The sequence below is a fragment of the Archocentrus centrarchus genome, unplaced genomic scaffold, assembly GCF_007364275.1.
Source record: "Archocentrus centrarchus isolate MPI-CPG fArcCen1 unplaced genomic scaffold, fArcCen1 scaffold_57_ctg1, whole genome shotgun sequence".
Taxonomy (NCBI): domain Eukaryota; kingdom Metazoa; phylum Chordata; class Actinopteri; order Cichliformes; family Cichlidae; genus Archocentrus; species Archocentrus centrarchus.
In genome coordinates, this window is record NW_022060278.1 from 1,592,554 (window position 1) to 1,611,022 (window position 18,469).

Consider the following 18,469-nt stretch of genomic DNA (forward strand, 5'->3'; position numbering starts at 1 on the left):
TTCTTCAGTAAAGCTCAGTGTTACAGGTTTATTTGTTCTTTGTGTGACCTGTCCAAGAAACACCCTTTTTTTTTGTCTCTTTCACTGTGATGGTTCATTAGTGATGGTCTGGTTCGTTCTGTACCACCTGATTAGCACTGCAGATGTATTGTTAGCTGATCACAGATCTTCCTCTTCTTTTTCCATCTTTCCATCAGCGAATCATCAACACGGCTCAAAAGATCATAGGCTGTCCCCTGCCCTCCCTCCAGGAACTGTTCAATGCCCGCTGCCAGAGGAGGGCACAGAACATCCTGTTCCTCAGTCCTCACACCCTGGACACTCCTTGTTTCAGCTACTGCCATCAGGCAGACGTTTCAGGACAATGAAGGCCAGAACAAACAGACTGAGGAACAGCTTTTATGCCAGGGCTATCATTGAACTGAACTCTGTGTGGTTTGGACAGTGATGTGGGGTGGTAGTGCTGACTGTGTGCGTGCGTTGGTGTGTGAATTGGGGCTAGATTCGTCTTAATTTACTATTGTGCACTGTATTTTAGTAATCATTTTTATCACTCATATTTTTATTATTTTATTATTTATTGTCTGAGGCACCTAGAAAGGAATGCATTTTAAATTTCGTTGTGCAACTTCTGTGTACAATGACAATAAAGATTCTGATCCTGATTTCTGAAATGTTTCATTCTTTTCCATCAGAGTCATAATGCAGACATGCAGTTAGATGGAGCCATTAGGTATTATAATAAAAGCTCATAACATTCATTAGACTGAGTTTCTACTTTGGAGTCTTTTGAATGCATTTGTTTTTCATTTTCATTGTTTATAAGAGGAAGTGTGTTAAGATGCTTCCATCAGGCTGCATAAAAACACGTAGGCTTGTATTTTATGTGACTGTTAGCACAAGTATTATCATGCAGAACCATCATGAAAAGGCTCCTTTAATCTTAGCATTGATCTGTAAATGTGCTCGTGCTGTGGTGGAGTTCCTGTTTTACAGTTTGGTCACAGCAAACACAGGAAATTACTATTTGTGTGGTTGAAATAAAAAAAAAGACCTGCACATTTCACAAACTGAAGACAACATTTAAATTTATATTTACATTTATTGTCTCAGTTATTGTCTGATAGCAAATCAAAGGACAGTAGTGTTGACATGTTTACTCTGAGGACAACCTGAACATCTGATTAAATGTAAAAAAATGAAATGAAAACAAATTAGATGATGAGAAGCAAAAACTGAGACACTTAATTATGACTTTGTTAAAAACTACATGTTGTCAATCAATTTTATGTAACTCATCCATATGATTTCTTCAAATATGTAACATACTTTACATGTCTTGCATTTAATTTTCAAATGTTTTATCTTCCATCCTTTTCTCAACTAAAATAAATAAATACATACTTAAATAAACAAACAAGATTTACAGCCTAATATTCTTTTTTTTATTGGAACATCTTCTAAGTTTAAATATTTGATGTTTTCTGTGTTCTGTTGTGAATAAGATTTGGGTCTATGACATTTACAAATCATTGCACTCTGTTTTTATTGACATTTTAAACAGCGTGCTGATATTTTCTAAATTTTGTTTGCATTTTTATGCAAACATTTGCACATCAGCAGGAATGTGGGACTACATGCTCCAAAAATAATAATAATCCAATTAAAGAATTTTGTTACTAAATTGAATCAATAATCATGTCCTCACTCCATCCATCCATTCTCTTCCACTTATCCCAGCATATTGCCCTGTGACAGCATTATCCCAGCTGTCACAGGGCAATAGGCAGGGTACACCCTGTACAGGTCGCCAGCCTGTCACAGGGCCAACACAGAGAGACCGACAACCATTCACACCTGTGGGCAATTCAGAGTGACCAGTTAACCTAACCCCAGTAACTGCATGTCTTTGGACTGTGGGAGGAAACTAGAGTACCTGGAGAAAACCCACACAGACATGTGGAGAACATGCAAACCACCATGCTACCGTGCTGCCCCATGTTCTCAATATAAACCAAAATAATTGGTGATAATCAATTTTTAAGTTTTTTTTTTAACCATAATCATGCAGCTCTCATTAATGGTGAGTATAGCAATTAAAGTACAATTCATATAACACAGTACTTTTAATAAAAATGACTGGCTTCCATGAGGAAATGGATTATCAGTAAAGTTTTGTGTCTGCAGTAACATCAGAACAGCAAGCTGAGCTCCCTCTGCTCTCAGATATCAGGGCTAGTCAGCATTTAGATTAAATGGTTCCTCCTCATCTTACTTCTGCAAGCTGAAGATAAAAACAGAAAAAGAAAATGAGATCTTTTTTGTTTTTATTTTGAAGGAATCATACAGGGATGGTACAGAAGAGATGTAGCTATGTGGTTATTTTTCAGTTATCCACATAAAAATGTTCACAGTAGTCTGACAGCACGTTAAGAGGACTTACAGAATACACAGAACACAAATAGATTTGAAATTATTGTTTCATTCAAAGCTGCATCATTTTTCATCAGCAGAGGGTGACTCCTCTGCCAGTGCTCATTTGATTTATGACACCAGTAAATACTTATGGATATGTTTATAATGTCATTTCAAACCTTACCCACAGACCTTAATTTAGTCAGTTGTGCCCCTCATGAGAGTGTAAAAGGACTATAAAACATACTCTGCACTGTATGTTTTAGGGTGTGGGCTCCTTGTGATCAAGTCCTTTTCTTGTGAGCATGCAGCGCCTCAGTTTCTGCTTGTAACCAAGCAACAATCTGTGTGACACACACACACGTTTTTTTTTTTTTTTTTTCCATATCTACCAGGCTCAGTTTGCATATCGCTGCGATGCTGTTGAATATAAATCTAAACCCTAAATCTATGGGAGCATAGAGCTGGAGAGAAACAGGAACAATCCAAATGCAGATTGTTTGCTGTAGTTTGAGTTTTTTTTTGTGGAGTAAAATAAACTAGAATTAAATTAATTAAATTAAATTAAATTAACTTTCTGCTGTTTGCTGGTAACATGAAACAATGCATCTGCTAGACGGAAGACTTTAGGCTGAAGCCACAGGCTGCATTTCCTCTTTGCTGGCCCAGACAGAAACCATGAACTCTTTGTATAGATAAAATAAACCTGAGGCAGAATAGACAGTAAACAAGTCTGTTACACACATATAGGCATTGCACACATGGGTCAAAACAATCTGCTCAAAAGCTCTAAAGTTTGTTGTTTTTTTTTCTGTTTTTGTTCCTAAATATTATCACACATGAAATCATCACAGTTGAGCCGCATAAATCTTATAATCAGCTTTATCAGATTTTACATGAATGTCTTTTAATTTCACTGTAATTTTAAGAATATAAGATAAAGTCTCTTTACTGTATTTACATCATGAACAGTTGGTGAAAGGTAAAATAATTAAAATTATCTTCATCTGGTGGCTGATCATGAAGCAGAGATGAGTAAAGCTGAGGATGTGGTTGAATATTGTGTAGCAGAGCCTTGATTGACGTGCAGACTGAGTGAGCCTAAAATATGAAGGAAATACTGTCAGTTTAATGAGGAAAATGTAACGTGTAATTATAGTGTTCAAAAGGAGGGATGAGTGCTGTAGGTAAATCATGGATCTGTAAAAAAGCTAATATAATTAAAATGAAACAGTTTGCATCTGTCTGAATACAACATAAGGATGAGCTTTTGGGCCTTCGTCAAAGATCAAATTCATATGTGATTATGCAAATGATAAATCAGATTGAAATGAAGTTGTGTTTAAACTGAATAACAAAATGTGATCAATGTAACCAAAGCAATAAAATGAATGTAAGAGCTCTGCTAGATTTGAATAGAGTGAGTTTAGCCTGCACTGGACTTATGTGGAAAGTTTCTGAGTGAAGTCAACAGGATGTGACTCATAGGGTGTTCGCTACTCTCGCACCAAGGAGAGAGCGAGAGAGAAGTGGGGGAGGTAGTGTTTGTCCAAAAAGAGAATATAAAAGTGAAGAACTGGACTCTGTGGTGTGAAGATTCAACAAGGAACACAAGAGGATAACCAACAACTTAAGATTTGGGATTCTGATTTTTGGCTGTTTTTCTGTTTGCTTTCGCTGTGTTGGATTAACCTGAATGGAGCTGAAGGATTCTCTGGATTATTTGGATTATTTTGGGTACGGCCAGCAGGGAACTAAGTGGTGGGTACAGGTGTAACACCTCCACTCTTTCATTTTAGAACAGTATTTAGAAATCAGCATTAGCCCAGGATTGATTAGTTAATGACAAGAACTGAATAGATTAATGTTTAAATTCATATTATCTGATTGATGTGCATGCTTACCCCTGATAAATTGCTTAAATAAAGTGTCTGCATTTAAGTCTAAATTGAGGACATTCAGTTTTAACTTTGTGGTAAAGTTGAAAACAGTAAAGGTAAAAAGTAGTGTATGAGTACTATATCTTTGAATGTTCATATCCTTTGTTCTAGTCCTTAAAATTAATAAATCACTGGTGCCTATTAGTACAAGCTAACATTTACCAAGTGCAACAGATCATGTGGAACGAGAAGGTTGTTTAAGCCCGTACTACCAGCTTAAATAGTATCTGTACATTTCTAATACTTCTAGTTTTAGAAATTCAGACGCATTATTTGGAGATCTGGCTCCAGACTTCCACACGTGGATAAAACTGGGATCTGACACTTCACAGTATGTACGTGTTATTCTATATTTCCACACACCACATGAGAGGCACTGTGGGCACAGTGCAGAATCTGCAAACAACCACAGAAGCCTGATGTGATATGATTTAATTTGTGTAAACTTCTGTACAACAAACACTGATATGTTTGCAGTGAACAACTGACGGCAGTTTGCAGCTGTCTGAGCTGAGTTTGAAAGGATGGAAGAACAGAGCGGCTGGACTAAAAAAAGATCTTAGTCTTGTAAAAGAGAGCTCCATTAATGAGCATCCTACTGCCTCCTACTGACTATTCGTGGTATTGCACAAATAAAAAAATCCCCACATTACTCTTGTGGGTTCAACTCCCTCACAATGAAAACTGTCGCACAACATCGCACACAAGCTTGGTTTTAAATGTACTTTCTGAGGCCTCAGCTCCCCTCAGACACTAAAAACACATCTTCTACTTCCTCTAATACACATGCCTTCATTTTGTACTCACAGAGGGGTTGATACTTTCTGTGGACGAATAAAACTGCTGTGAAGAGCTACAAACACACTTTGCACAGTGATGTTGGAGCTCACACAGTACAATTCATAACCGTTCTGTGAGGATTCACTGATACTCTGTCAAAATAATACTTCCTCCCACTTAAGCTTCATTACAATAAATAAATAGAAGGGCAGTCAGTAAAGCGCATAGCTCCCCCACCCCAAACCTTAGTATGTATGTGCCAATACTACGCTGGAGTAGATACCACAGAGAGTTATCATACTCCATCATAAATTACTAGATCAGAAAATCTTGATATTTTATTGGTTTTAAAAACTGTAAAAGATGATTTTATATTTATTTTAAAATTTAGATTCACAGAAACAGATAATCTGGATATATTTTATTCAGTTTATGTACTCTGACAAAGTTTCTCGATGAAGTCAAAGCTTGGTTGGCTTTGAACTTCCTGCATTTTAATGAAAATAAGACAGAGGCGATCGTTTTCTGTTCGGGCATCACTGGGGTGCCAACTTCTGTTGATCTGGGTCCTTTATCCCAGTATGTAAAACCCATGATCACAAATCTGTGAGTTAAGATGGATGAGAGTCTTAGGTTGGAGGGTCAGATTACTGCTGTGGTGAAATCCAGTTTCTTTCACCTGAGACAGCTCGCCAAGATTAAAACCATCTTGTCAAAAAATCATTTTCAAGCAGTAATCCACGCCTTTGTTACGTCCCGGCTGGATTACTGTAACTCTTGTATATTGGTGTAAACCAGTCCTCATTGGCTCGTCTTCAGCTGGTCCAGAACGCTGCCGCACGGCTTTTGACTGGAACACGTAAGAGGGAGCACATTACCCCTGTTTTATCTTCATTGCACTGGTTGCCTGTTTATTTTAGAGTTCATTTTAAAATCCTTTTATTTGTTTTTAAGTCTTTAAATGGCCTTGCCCCATCGTACCTCTCTGAGTTACTGCATCTACACTCCCCTTCCCGCTCGCTCAGATCAGCTGATAAACTGCTCTTGGACGCGCGGAGGACAAAGCGGAAGCTTAGGGGGGACAGAGCCTTTGCAGTGGTAGCCCCTAAACTATGGAGCTCGCTCCCATTGCATATTAGACAGGCCTCTTCACTGACAACTTTTAAAACCTCTCTTAAGACCCACTTATTTACCTGGCTTTTGACCAGGTTTGAGATGCTGATTTTAGTTGTTGTGTATTTATTTTGTATTTTAGTTCACCTAGTTATTTTATACTGTTTTATTATTTGATTCTTGATAAACTATGTATGTTATTGTTGCTTTTATCCTATGTTATTTTTATTTATTTATTTATTTTTATCTGCACTTCCCTTGTGTATTGTTGTCTTGTTTTCCTTGTTCAGCACTTTGGTCAGTGCTTGCTGTTTTTAAAGTGCTTTATAAATAAAATTGGCTTGGCTTGGCTGATAGCATCCACTATAAAACAAATGAAAACAAAAAGAAAAACAAATATTTGCAGAAATATGAATTATATGTGATTTTCTTGTTTGTTTGCAGATGCTGAAATACTATGAATGTCACAAATACAGGAAAAAGTGTGTATAGCACAACTTTACATGGGGATGAGAAGAAATAAGGTGTTGAAGGTTGAAGGTGCAAACAGGCTGGGGAATGACATTTTGTTATTGTTGAGCAAGTATCTCCATGTTGTCAGCAGAAGCAATGCCAGGCTACAGCACACGACAAGCTAACTAATTAGACAGTAATATGCATTAATCTGCATATCAGATCGTTCTGGCCCAATTTAACCTCAACCCTGTGTGTGTGTGTGTGTGTGTGTGTGTGTGTGTGTGTGTGTGTGTGTGTGTGTGTGTGTGTGTGTGTGTGTGTGTGTGTGTGTGTGTGTGTGTGTGTCAGTTGGTGCCAATATGAACCATGTATGACATGAAAAATTAAGGCAATACTGAAGGTAAAAGTGGGTCCAACCAGTAAGCAAAGTGTACTTACTAAAGTGTCTGGTGAGTGTGTGTAAATAAACCATAAACCAAATTTAAAGCATGTTAAACAAGGCTGCGACATTCATGTTCGTCCCTCTCTGACTGCAGAGCTGGGAGGCTTTCACACCTGATTTCAGGCTGAATTTAAAATAATTAACGGTGCTGCTCTCTGACACTCTGAATTCCACAAACCAGCTGCCTTAACACAAACAGTTTGTCCAACACTGAAGTTTAACATCAGCCTCCTCCAGTGGAAGCTCTTGTTCACCTCGAGCCAACGCGTGTTGTTACAAACTGTTTCAGTGGCTGTGATGTTGGTTTGTGGATCATTTTATACAGCAAACCAAAATCAGCCACAAACATAAAACGTTCAAATGTTAAAAGATGAAACTTTCCACCAAACTACAGATGTGTAAAGTGGTTAAAAAGTGACAAAAATCATGAAACACATTCATCAGCTTGCATATTACAGTAATTATCATGTTCCTTTTTACCTAATGTAAATCTTTAGACAGATACAGTAAAGTATTTGCTGGTACTGATACTAGTACTTCCTCATGTAACACTGCTGACTTGTGCTCAGGTTCAGGTTGTGCTCAGGTCCTATTGTAACTGCTTTGGACATTCAGGCAAATGAATTGCTTTTTTGAGGACCTAAACATGGTCAAAAACTCATGAAATTTTAAGTATTTTAATGTTTTCAGGCATGGCCCTTTCAAAATGGCTCTACAGCACCACCTTTAGTTCAATTCCCACTGCTGCGTTTCACGTACATGTATGAAATTTGGTACACATATGTAACATGTCTAGATGAACAAAACAGACCTCAGGGTCCAATGCCCTAAACCCAACAGGAAGTCTGGCATTTTGAATTATGTTGAGCTTCCAGCTGCTAAAGATCACATATTTCAAACTTTGGTCTCACTGCTGTTGGAACAGGATACACTCAAAGTTTTAAAACAGAGTAGTAAGTCTATATGATATTATTTAATATTATCCTCTAAGTGTAAAAAAAAATGTGTAGCCATCATTAAATTCAAAATGAAGTAATATTTTTCCATGAAATAGTAAAATATCTCAGTTTAATCATTTGATATGTTTTTATGTTCTCTTGTGAATAAGATATGAGTTTATGAGATTTGCAAATCATTGTTTTTGTTTACAATTTGCACAGCATCCCAACATTTACAGAATTGAAGCTGTATTTATATTGATTTTGTAAAAATAACAATCATGAAAACAGCTGCTGATGAAATTCTCACTGTGCTCCTTGAATTCCTTGTTTCCTCTCTGCTGTGTGAAGTTTTCTGAGAACATAAAACATCTGCTGAACAGAAGACTTGTGGCTCAAAAATACTGTCGGTGACATTTTCTTAGGGTCTCCAGGTTCCTTTGGGCCAAAGATTCAAACCCAATTAAACCCCAAACATTCAAAAACTCACTGGGACGAGCAGGTTCCGGTGCAGGCTGTTTATTAGACATATTAGTTACACAGAACACAGACAAAAACCAAAACACAGACAGTAACATAGTTGAGACTGAGATACACACACAGAGAGAAGAGAAGAAGAAGAAAGAAGAGAAGAGGGAAACACAGAGACAGAGAAAGATGCAGAAACAGGAAAGGAGGACAGGAAAGAGAAGAGCACACAGAGAGAGGTGAGCTGAGACAAAGAGTGGCCAACATTTTATATCCTAAACATGATAACTGCCCACTTGCCTTTGACCCCTCCTAATTTACATAAAGTCTCAGCCCATGAAACTTGAATCCCAACCAATTGTCTTTTGGTTAAACCACGCCCACTCTAAAGTCACATCTTTAAGGCGCACACATCACAGGTGTACCTTTTGGTTTATGACAGTTCAGACAGGTGTCACAAATGATGAACATTTCTACTCAAACCTCTGCTAGGATAACATCGTTAGTACCGCTCCACTTAGCCGAGTCTTATCTCTTCCCCCCTCCTAGCCAGGAGAGCGAGTGGGTGGGGGCCTACAGAACTCCATGTTAGGAGCCCACCTGTCAGATAACACTGCTGAAATACAACATCAGGTTACAAGTGTCAAGGCCAACAGTGCTCATTCCAGCAACTTTCCCAAAGCTTCAAACACATACCCCCACCCCAGTGACCCAGAAAACATAAAGCACTCTATACATTGGTGTGTGGGCAAGGGGCTTCCCCTTACTTGGCACAAGCCATAAAAGTGGTATATGATATCTATCATATGAGTATAATGACTCCAGGCGCCAGCATGACGGTCATACAAAATATACTATTTTATAAGTAATAAAAGTAAAATAAGAGTAGATATATTCCCATATATATGATGATAAATGAAGTTACACTGACTCCCCAGAGGCCCCTAGGAACAGGGCCAGTGATTAGCCATGGGGAAAGTAGAGTAAAATATTGAGATAATAAATGAGTCCCCCAGCAATGGAAGAGTGGCCCTCACAGTACATGGTATGGAAGGATAGATGTCCTCCTGCTATGGCTGGGAAAGTCCCGTCCAGCATACAGTACAAATATTGAAAGGGCCTCTGATGCCAGTATGAGAAACATAGATGATAAATGAAAGTAGTAAAAAATATCCCCACAATACAAAAAATACAAAAGCTTTAACAGTGACATAGAAAACATAACTATGTAGAACATAGATTTCAAATTCTATTAGACTACTAAGTCTATATGATTATTTAATATTATCTTCTAACCATAAAACAAACAAAATGCAAATTTCGTTATATGTTTACATATAATGACAATAAAGTCTTCTTGAATCTTGAACAAACAAAACAAAACAAAACAAAAAGATGATGTCTGATATTTGTGGAGCAGAGGAGCCAGAGCGGCTTCATCAAATGCTTCTTTTGGCTTTGCTGCTGCAGCTCTCCTCACTGACCTGTAAGACAACCACAAACAGACAAAGTGATTTCCAGCATGTAAAGATATTCTGGGCTGAAGCCGTTTAATAATGTGAAGAATAAATCAGCCTGCATGGCAGCATAATTACAGAGAGAGCTTCCTGATTGGACTTCAGAATAAACGTCTGCATCAGCTGCAGGACTCGATGTTCCTGTGAATGAAAAGATCATTTAAAACAACTGACTGTAAGATCATAATTAAACACAATAATATAATTATCCAGGAGGAGGACGACTGATGTCTCCACTAATGCAGCTCAAAGGACACTCAGCAGAGCACACCCCCCCACCCCAAACTTTCTATGTGATGATACTACACTGCAACAGATGAATTATGAATACATAAACAGAAACTACTGAATAAACATATTCAGTGGAGGTGATGCAGACTTTACTCACCTGTTTTCTTCTTGTTTTTTTGTTTTTTGTTGACCTCAGCATACATCAGCCTGTCCTCTGAAAGAGAAGATCAGACCTCAGGACACATTTGTTCAGCAGGTTTATGACACAAAGCTGTCGATGCTTCTGGACTTAGAGGTGGATTCAAACTTTTTACAACAACAACACAGTGAAAGGAATGAAAATGAAAATCAGTTGTTACACTGACGCCTCAGCTTATGTGTCTGATGTGCATGTGTGTGTTTTGTGACTGTGGTTTGGGTCCGAATCTGTGGATGATGTGATTCAGTAAATCCAGCTGAACAATTGCAGACAGATATAACCAACTTAAAGACTCCCCAAAAACCTAAATGATTGTGACACTTGGACAAAAAATACCATCCTGTACAATAACAACATCATTCTGTATATAAAGCAGAAAAACACAAAACTCTGAATGGGCCTCGATGTGTTTAAGATTCAGCTCTGCTGATGTGCAGTGGTCGTATGTAGTAGCTAAGATTGATAAGGGAGTAACTAAACTCCATGTTGACCTATAATTACCTGCAACTGTCATATGTGTATGTGTGGCAGGCAGAGTTGGACTCAAATGCAGGAAGTATGAAGCAGAGCTGGACTCAAAACAGCTTTAATGCTGAAATCTTCTCACAAGATACAAAAACTCCAAATACAATAACTAATCTCAACCAAGGCTGTACTGAAATCAAAATAACGAGGCTGGGTGAAAAAAGGGAAATCACTAAACAGGGGAACACACAGCTGAGGGAGCACAGACAACAACACAACAAAGATTTAAACACTGAGACTTTAAATACACACACGCACACACTAGGTAATCAGGGAAAGAGAGAGACAGCTGACGTCCTCAGAACTGTCAGAGTTAACACACACATTCAAGTACAAACAGTGAATGAGGCTGTTGTGACGTACCTGCAGCTTCCACCTTCACCTCAGCATAAACAGCACTCTCCTCTGGTTTATGATGCTTCCCTGTTAAGATCATCAGATCAAAACTCAATTATTAATACATTTCTAAGCATTGGAAATCATTTCTATTATTTTCTGTGTTGCATGTGTTTTGCACACTCACTCTTCTTTCCAAGGTTTTTCAGTTCAATCAGAGAGTATGTGACACTCTGGGGTTCATCTGCACCTGAAATGTAACATTTGTAGTTACAGGATTGTAAACAGATCACCTGCAGTCAGTCTCATTAAATCAAAAAAGCTCTCTAACAGCTCAAAATATATACTGTAAAATTTACACTTGTTATTGACTCATAGAATTTAGTGAAAATAAAAAGAAATCAATAAACCAGGATTAGAATAATAATTTAAACTAAATTTTAATGAGTGCAAAAAGAAAAACTTTTCGTTAGAATTACGTCAAAACCAGGACTGTGAGATATTTTCAGACCATGAACCCATGATGGTGTCAGTGTTTGTATTGTTATGATATGAAACAACAACATTTGTGATCCTTTCAGTTAAAGACACAATCAGGTCTCTAAAATCCTGATTATTTCTGATCTTTTTGCAGTCAGTCAGTTATTTGGATGTTTGTCCAGCTGGTTTTTGATAAACAATCTTTTAAAATCTGCTGAGCACAAACTGAACCTCAGAAATTTCAGAGTTAATGCAGACTGAATGAAGAGTCAATATTAATAATGATAATAAAGATCAGTTTAAGTGCTGACCAGGATGAAGAGAGTCGTATTCATGAGTTTCATCCTGGTTGACTCCATGATTTGTGGTGGAGCTCGAACTGTGACTCTCAGACTGGATCGACCTGAAACATGAAAGAAACACAATAAATTCAAAGTAACTGATGCAGGTTTAAAATAATAATAATAAAAAGTTTTATATTAACCTGGTGAAGCATGAATCTGTGAAAGAGACACATGTTATTACACAATGACATCAGAATGATGTTTATGTCTGAATAATTAAAGTGTGTGTAGTAAATAAAATATCTGATCCAGCATCAAAAGAAGAGGCTCTCACACTTGGACTGTCTGCAGCGATACAACAAGAGCAGGAGAATAATGAGGAGAGAGACTCCACAAACCAGTCCAACAATCAGCCACGAAGAGCTGTCAGCTGCTGACACAGTTAGTGTAACAACAATTATTAATAAACTGTAATTATATTGGATATTTTCCTTCTCAGTCATCAAAATCATTTCCAAATATTCATCAAATGCTTTGATCCTGCTCACCTTTAACTAACATCCAGCTCTGTGGTGACTCTCTTCCTGAGTATTCACACTTGTAGAAACCTTCATCAGACTTTGACACTGCAGAGATCTTCAGCTCCTCTCGGGTATCATTTTGAATAAGTTTGTCATTGTGGTAGAAAAACACATTGGAAAGTATTTTTTGTGTCCTCAAACTGCAGCTCAGACTAACAGAAGCTCCTTCAGTCACAGGATGAACAGGACTCACCAGGATAGGAGCATCAGGATCATCTGTGACACAATCAAACACAATTGTTTCAGTCAGATCAGCTGGTGCAGACTTTTAGAAAAAGCTGACACACAATAATAAGAACAGATTGAACAAATGCTTTTCATAATGAAGATCTAATATCTGATCTTGTATATTTAAAAACCTCTGTATGTGTCCTATTATTATGAAATAATTTCTATAGTACTTGTTTTGAATTGTGACATGAAACCTTCTCCTCTTAAGGTCTGGGTTATTGTTGCTGCAGCAGGAATGAAGCACAACAAATGCTCCATTCATTGAGTCACAGTAGTGCTATACAGCCTCCTCAGTAAATGTGCTGCACAGTTCAGATCACAAGAAACTTCCCTAAACCAAACTCTCAGCATAATAAGGAAAAATATGTGACTGAGTTCTCTTTGGAAAATGTGATGGTGAAAGTTTTCACTGGGACTATGATGATGATGATGATGATGATGATGATGATGATGATGATGATGATGATGATGATGATGATGTAATGCAGGCACATTTAAAATTTTGGCTCCTGCAAACTAAGAAGTTACCCAAACTAAAATTATTTAAAGGATTCCCTAAACGAATCAAGTTTGCTGAGATCTGAGCTGCATAGAAACAAAAAGTGTAAGACAGATAAAGTACAGAGTGCAGATACACAGTAGAATAAATACAAAAATACACACTACAATATATACGGAAGAGTTGCCATTTCAATTCCTGTATGTATGTGTGTATCAGAGTCCGCCGTAAGTGTGTGTGTGTGTGTGTGTGTGTGTGTGTGTGTGTGTGTGTGTGTGTGTGTGTGTGTGTGTGTGTGTGTGTGTGTGTGTGTGTGTGTTTGTGTGTCTATCACTTCAGGTTGGAGTTCAGGAGCCTGATGTCTTGTGGAATGAAGCTGTTGCACAGTCTGATTGTATTTGTGTGGTAGCTGCTTGAGCTACTTTGTGGTTTACTGAAAAAATATATATAAAATATGCATTTGCTAATCTTTGGTAACTCTGTTTAAGAAAAAAATGACTAAAATGATAACAAAAACTAAGAATATTATGCTGTTTTGTGAGATGCATAAAATTGTCATAAACGCTCATCTTTACTTGTTTTGCTTCATAGAATAACTCCACATCATATCCAAATCATTAAAATACAAGAAGAAAATGTATAATAACATACCCTGTAAAGTGATGTTGACTGCACTGCTGAACTCTCCTGATCCAGACTCACACCAGTACACTGCAGTACCTGACTGTGATGTGTTGATCTTACATGTGGATCCAGTCATTGTCCTACAGTCAGAGGTCAGTCGGCCGTCCTCAGTGAACTTCTTCACTCTCCACTCAGCAGAGTTTCCCTCACAGGTCAGTGAGACAGAGTCAGAGGTGAAGTGTTGCACTCTGTCAGGACTCACTGTGAGAGACGCTGCTGAATGAACATCTGGAAACATGCAGGGAGGAGACAAAGCTCACAGATGTTTCCATTTCTGAAGATCAGTGTTAACATTTCAGCAGGTTTCAGTGTTTTTATGTTAAAATAAGACTGAACAGTTGCAACCCTGTTATTATATTTCATTTAGAATAAACTACTTTCAGCTGCTCTTTTGCCACAAGGGGGCGCCACAGGCTCCACATGTTTGATTTGGTAGTTTTATGCTGGATGTTCTTCCTGACACAACCCCAAAGAGGATTTGTGTTTCTGGCTGGAGTCAAACCAGCAACCTTTCATTTGCTAACCACTACAGCACTGGAGGGATCTTTAAGTTTATTTTATATACAACTAATTAATAAACAAATTAGGAGAAATCCTTAATGGGAAACCAAATACTTTATAACCTGCCATCTGTAGTTGCTGCTCTCGAGCTGTTGCTTCATCTTTTTCAATAACCTGCCTGCTGACATCTTTGAGTTTTTAGTTTCATGTTTTGACTGTTTTATCTTCACTGACTCTAAGCTGAGACTCTTAGACCTGCATAAGTAAAGATAATTAATACAAGCAGCAACATGAAGAAAGAGATTTACTGCAACAGAAAACATTTGAAATCTGACATCATGTTTGTTTTAGTTATCAGTGCAGTGTGTCTCAGTATGAATACAAATGATGACATAACATCAGCTTATTGAAAGGATAGAAACAAACTGACCTGCAGACCAGACAAACTTTGGTCCACTGTGATCAGTGTGATACTCTGGGTCTCCTCTTCCAGCTCTACACACATATCCTGCTGTGTGTGTCTGTCCATCAATGATGTAGGAGTCCTGTGCAGTCCCACTGCCATCAGGTAGCAGCTCATAACTGTAGGATTTCTCTGATAGATCAGGAACAGCTTTATACCAGTAGAAGCTCCATCCTGCAGACGGATGTTCAACCTCACAGTTCAGAGTTACTGAGGCTCCGGGACTCAGCCATGATGGAGACACAGTGAGGACAGGACGGGGTTCTAGTGGGAAAACAGTTTTCTTAGAAAGTTCCTGCCTGATGTTGTCTCCAAACTTCAACTTATCAAAATGTAGGACTGAAATGATCTAAACATCTAAAATCTCTCTAATCTCAACATGTACTAACAAAAACACATTTTTACAGCCTGTTTATATTCTCAGGTTAAAGGAGCTTTGACTCTACTTACTGTCAGAAACTGTCAGTGTGACTGAATCACTCCACTCTGTTGTTTTATGCTGTGAACTTTTCATTCGGCCCTTACAGCGGTAGTTTCCACTGTTGGATGATGAAGCAGATCTAATCCTGTATTCATTTTGATTTTCAGGTTTTGTGTATCTGTTTGTTTCCCATTCATAATCCCACTCAGTGTCTCCTCCATGGATCTCACATCTGACAGTGATCGTCTCTCCTCTGTATATCTCAGTCCAGTTTGGATGCAGAGTCACAACAGCTTTGTTTGACACTGTTAATGTTCAAGAAAGAACAACAAGAACACATGAATGACAAAAGGTTTGATTTAAAACCAGATATCTGGCGGTAAACACATTATATTTTTAAATCATAAATTAATTAACACTGTGTTAAATGTAAACTCACCGATTGTGTCAATTCTGACTGACTCGCTGTACTCTGTGTAGAAAACTGGGTTTCCTCTTCCTCCTCTGCATCTGTAGATTCCTCCTTGAGATACTCTGATAACTCTGTTTGGTTGATCATCTCTTCTGATTTGAACTTCAGTGGTTCTTTGGGTGCGTCTGAACCACTCATATTTCCACTCAGCAGATCTCCCCACAGAGCAGGTCAGTGTCACACTGCCCCCTACTGGTATGATTGTTGTTCCTGCAGTCAGTGTGGCCCTGGGTTTATCTGCAGTTATGGAAGAGAAGGAAAAGATATGCACACAGGATTTATTATAAAGCCAAAAAACATACAAAAGTTAAATGCAGGATTAACTATGAAGCCAAAAATCAGACAAAAAGTTAAAATTTAAAGTATGTTTTAATGTTATGCAGCTTCCCATTTACAGCAAATCTAAACATTTCTTTACTTTTTGTTTGTTTTTTCTCTGCAGTTTGAGATCATTTTAATTTCTATCTCAACATGGTGACAGAACTACAGTAACTCAGGTTGTAGATCTGTAAATAAACCCAGTTTAACTGTTTGTCCATTCTCTGACCTGAAGAAGTCACACTGAATGTAAACTAATACAGTTCACTGAAGGACACACAATAGTGGGTTAAGAGGGCTCTGTCTGGATAACAGAAACTTCACCTAAAATTTTATGAAACTTTGATGTTTCTTATTTTCCTTTTTTAATTTAATTTTATCCACAGTTGTTGTTTTACATTAAAACACACACATGTAGTAATGATGATCAGAGTCTGTGAGTATTTTAGTGCTGTGTACACTGTGAGCAAAGTAACAGGTAAAATACAGACGTCCTGGTTAAAGTTTCACAGCATCAGAAAAAGTTTCCATGACAACAATAATTAAATGTATTTTATCATTGAGGTGAGTATTTGAACAGAGATCATAAATTTATGCTATTGGTCACTGAGGACTTACCTGATACAGTTACAGAGACAGTGTTACTGCGCTTTGTATGAAATGAGTTCTTCCAGTGACCAAAGCACTGATATTCACCACTGTAACCTGTAGATGTTATTTGTAATCTGTAGTATTTGTGTGTGTTGTAGAGGACAAATTCTCGACCATCCTTGTTGAGTTTGTAATACCAGTCAGTGTCTGCTCCTTCATTCATGTCACACATGAAGGTAACAAACTCTCCAATGAAAAAACTGCAGCAGTTGGGTTCAATAGTTAACACAGCATCTAGAATCCAACACAACCACAACATTAACAATCTAACATAGGAGGCAACATCTGTGTTTATACTGTATGTTCAAATATTGAATATGATTGATGCAGCAGGCTGAGATGAATCTTTGTTAATAAATAAAAAGAAAGAAATGAAAAAGTGAAAGTGTTCAGTCACCTTGAGCGTGTCCAGTGCAGAGGAGCGTACAGAGCACTACAATAAAGGCAGAAACTTCAGACATCATCAAACTAAAGACACACTCAAATATGGCAGAAATAAAACACTTGGGCTTTTAGCAGTGGCTGCTGTGATTGGCTGCATTTTAGATTAAGATGTAAAATGCATCAAATGATCACAGATGAAGAAACAAACCTTTCTTAGATAAACTAAAGCAGCTCCACTCTAATCTGAGTCAGTGCACTAAAATCTAATCCAGGCTACAAACAACCATGTTGATAACAAACATGAGAGTCCTCTGTTCAAATGAACTGAAATGCTCCAAATGACTGATACTCTGTTCTTCTCACTGAAACATGTTTATCAGTCAGTATGAATCAAACTATAGAAGTCAGTGATGTACTCACAGAATAGGCCCAGCTCACAGAGCAAAGTGGGTCCCATCCTCACATCCAGCAGCGACACGTCTGAAAACTTCTACAACTTCCTGTAAAGAGAAAGAGTGAAGCAGCAGCTACGAGAAGTAGAAGCAGAAAAAGAAGCTGCATTTAATACAGACAAGATCAGAGTTTGTCTCAGACTTCTTCTTCTGGCTGCAGCCTCTCTGTGCTTCCTTCCTTTTACACCCTCAAACAGCTCCTGTAGCTTTGACCGCAGCAGTTGGTGACGTGTTTACATTTCCTGTCCACTGCAAACATATAAGCTTCTTTCTTGTGTGTTGTGTTCCTACATTTCTCTATGATATGCTAATGAGTTGTTCAAGTCAGGTGACATATTTTGTGGATCATAGTTGTTTCCTCTTTTTTCTTTTGAAACTTGTAAGTTATTTTTAAACTGTTCTGTGGATCAGGATCATGCTGCAGGGTTCAATTTAAGGTGATTTTATTCAGGCTTTGGAGAGAGTCGAGTCATTCGGCTGACTGCAAGTATTCAAGGTTCTCATGATCGGTCCAAATCATGATGGTTGTTCTGCTCTCTTCAGCCAGTGCCTCCATTCTTCTAGGGCTAGTTTCACTGCCAGCAGTTTTCCATATCGTACTTGCATTCTGCAAAAGAGAAAACACCAAATTAAAAAGGCACATGTATGCATTTTCTTATTAACTACCCAGGACAAGATGGTATCCACC

General features: G+C 37.9%; 1 protein-coding gene across 1 annotated transcript; it reads right to left on the minus strand.

Moving 5' to 3' along the window:
* Positions 1 to 15,240: 15,240 nt before the first annotated feature.
* LOC115777570 (Fc receptor-like protein 4) lies at positions 15,241 to 17,878 on the minus strand (the record flags this gene model as incomplete). Its single annotated transcript, XM_030725500.1, has 6 exons — positions 17,750 to 17,878; positions 17,343 to 17,378; positions 16,913 to 17,179; positions 15,944 to 16,213; positions 15,534 to 15,809; positions 15,241 to 15,347 (listed from the first exon to the last, which is right to left on the minus strand). Coding segments are annotated over exons 1-6 (993 nt in total), but the record flags the coding sequence as incomplete, so codon positions are not given.
* Positions 17,879 to 18,469: the final 591 nt, after the last annotated feature.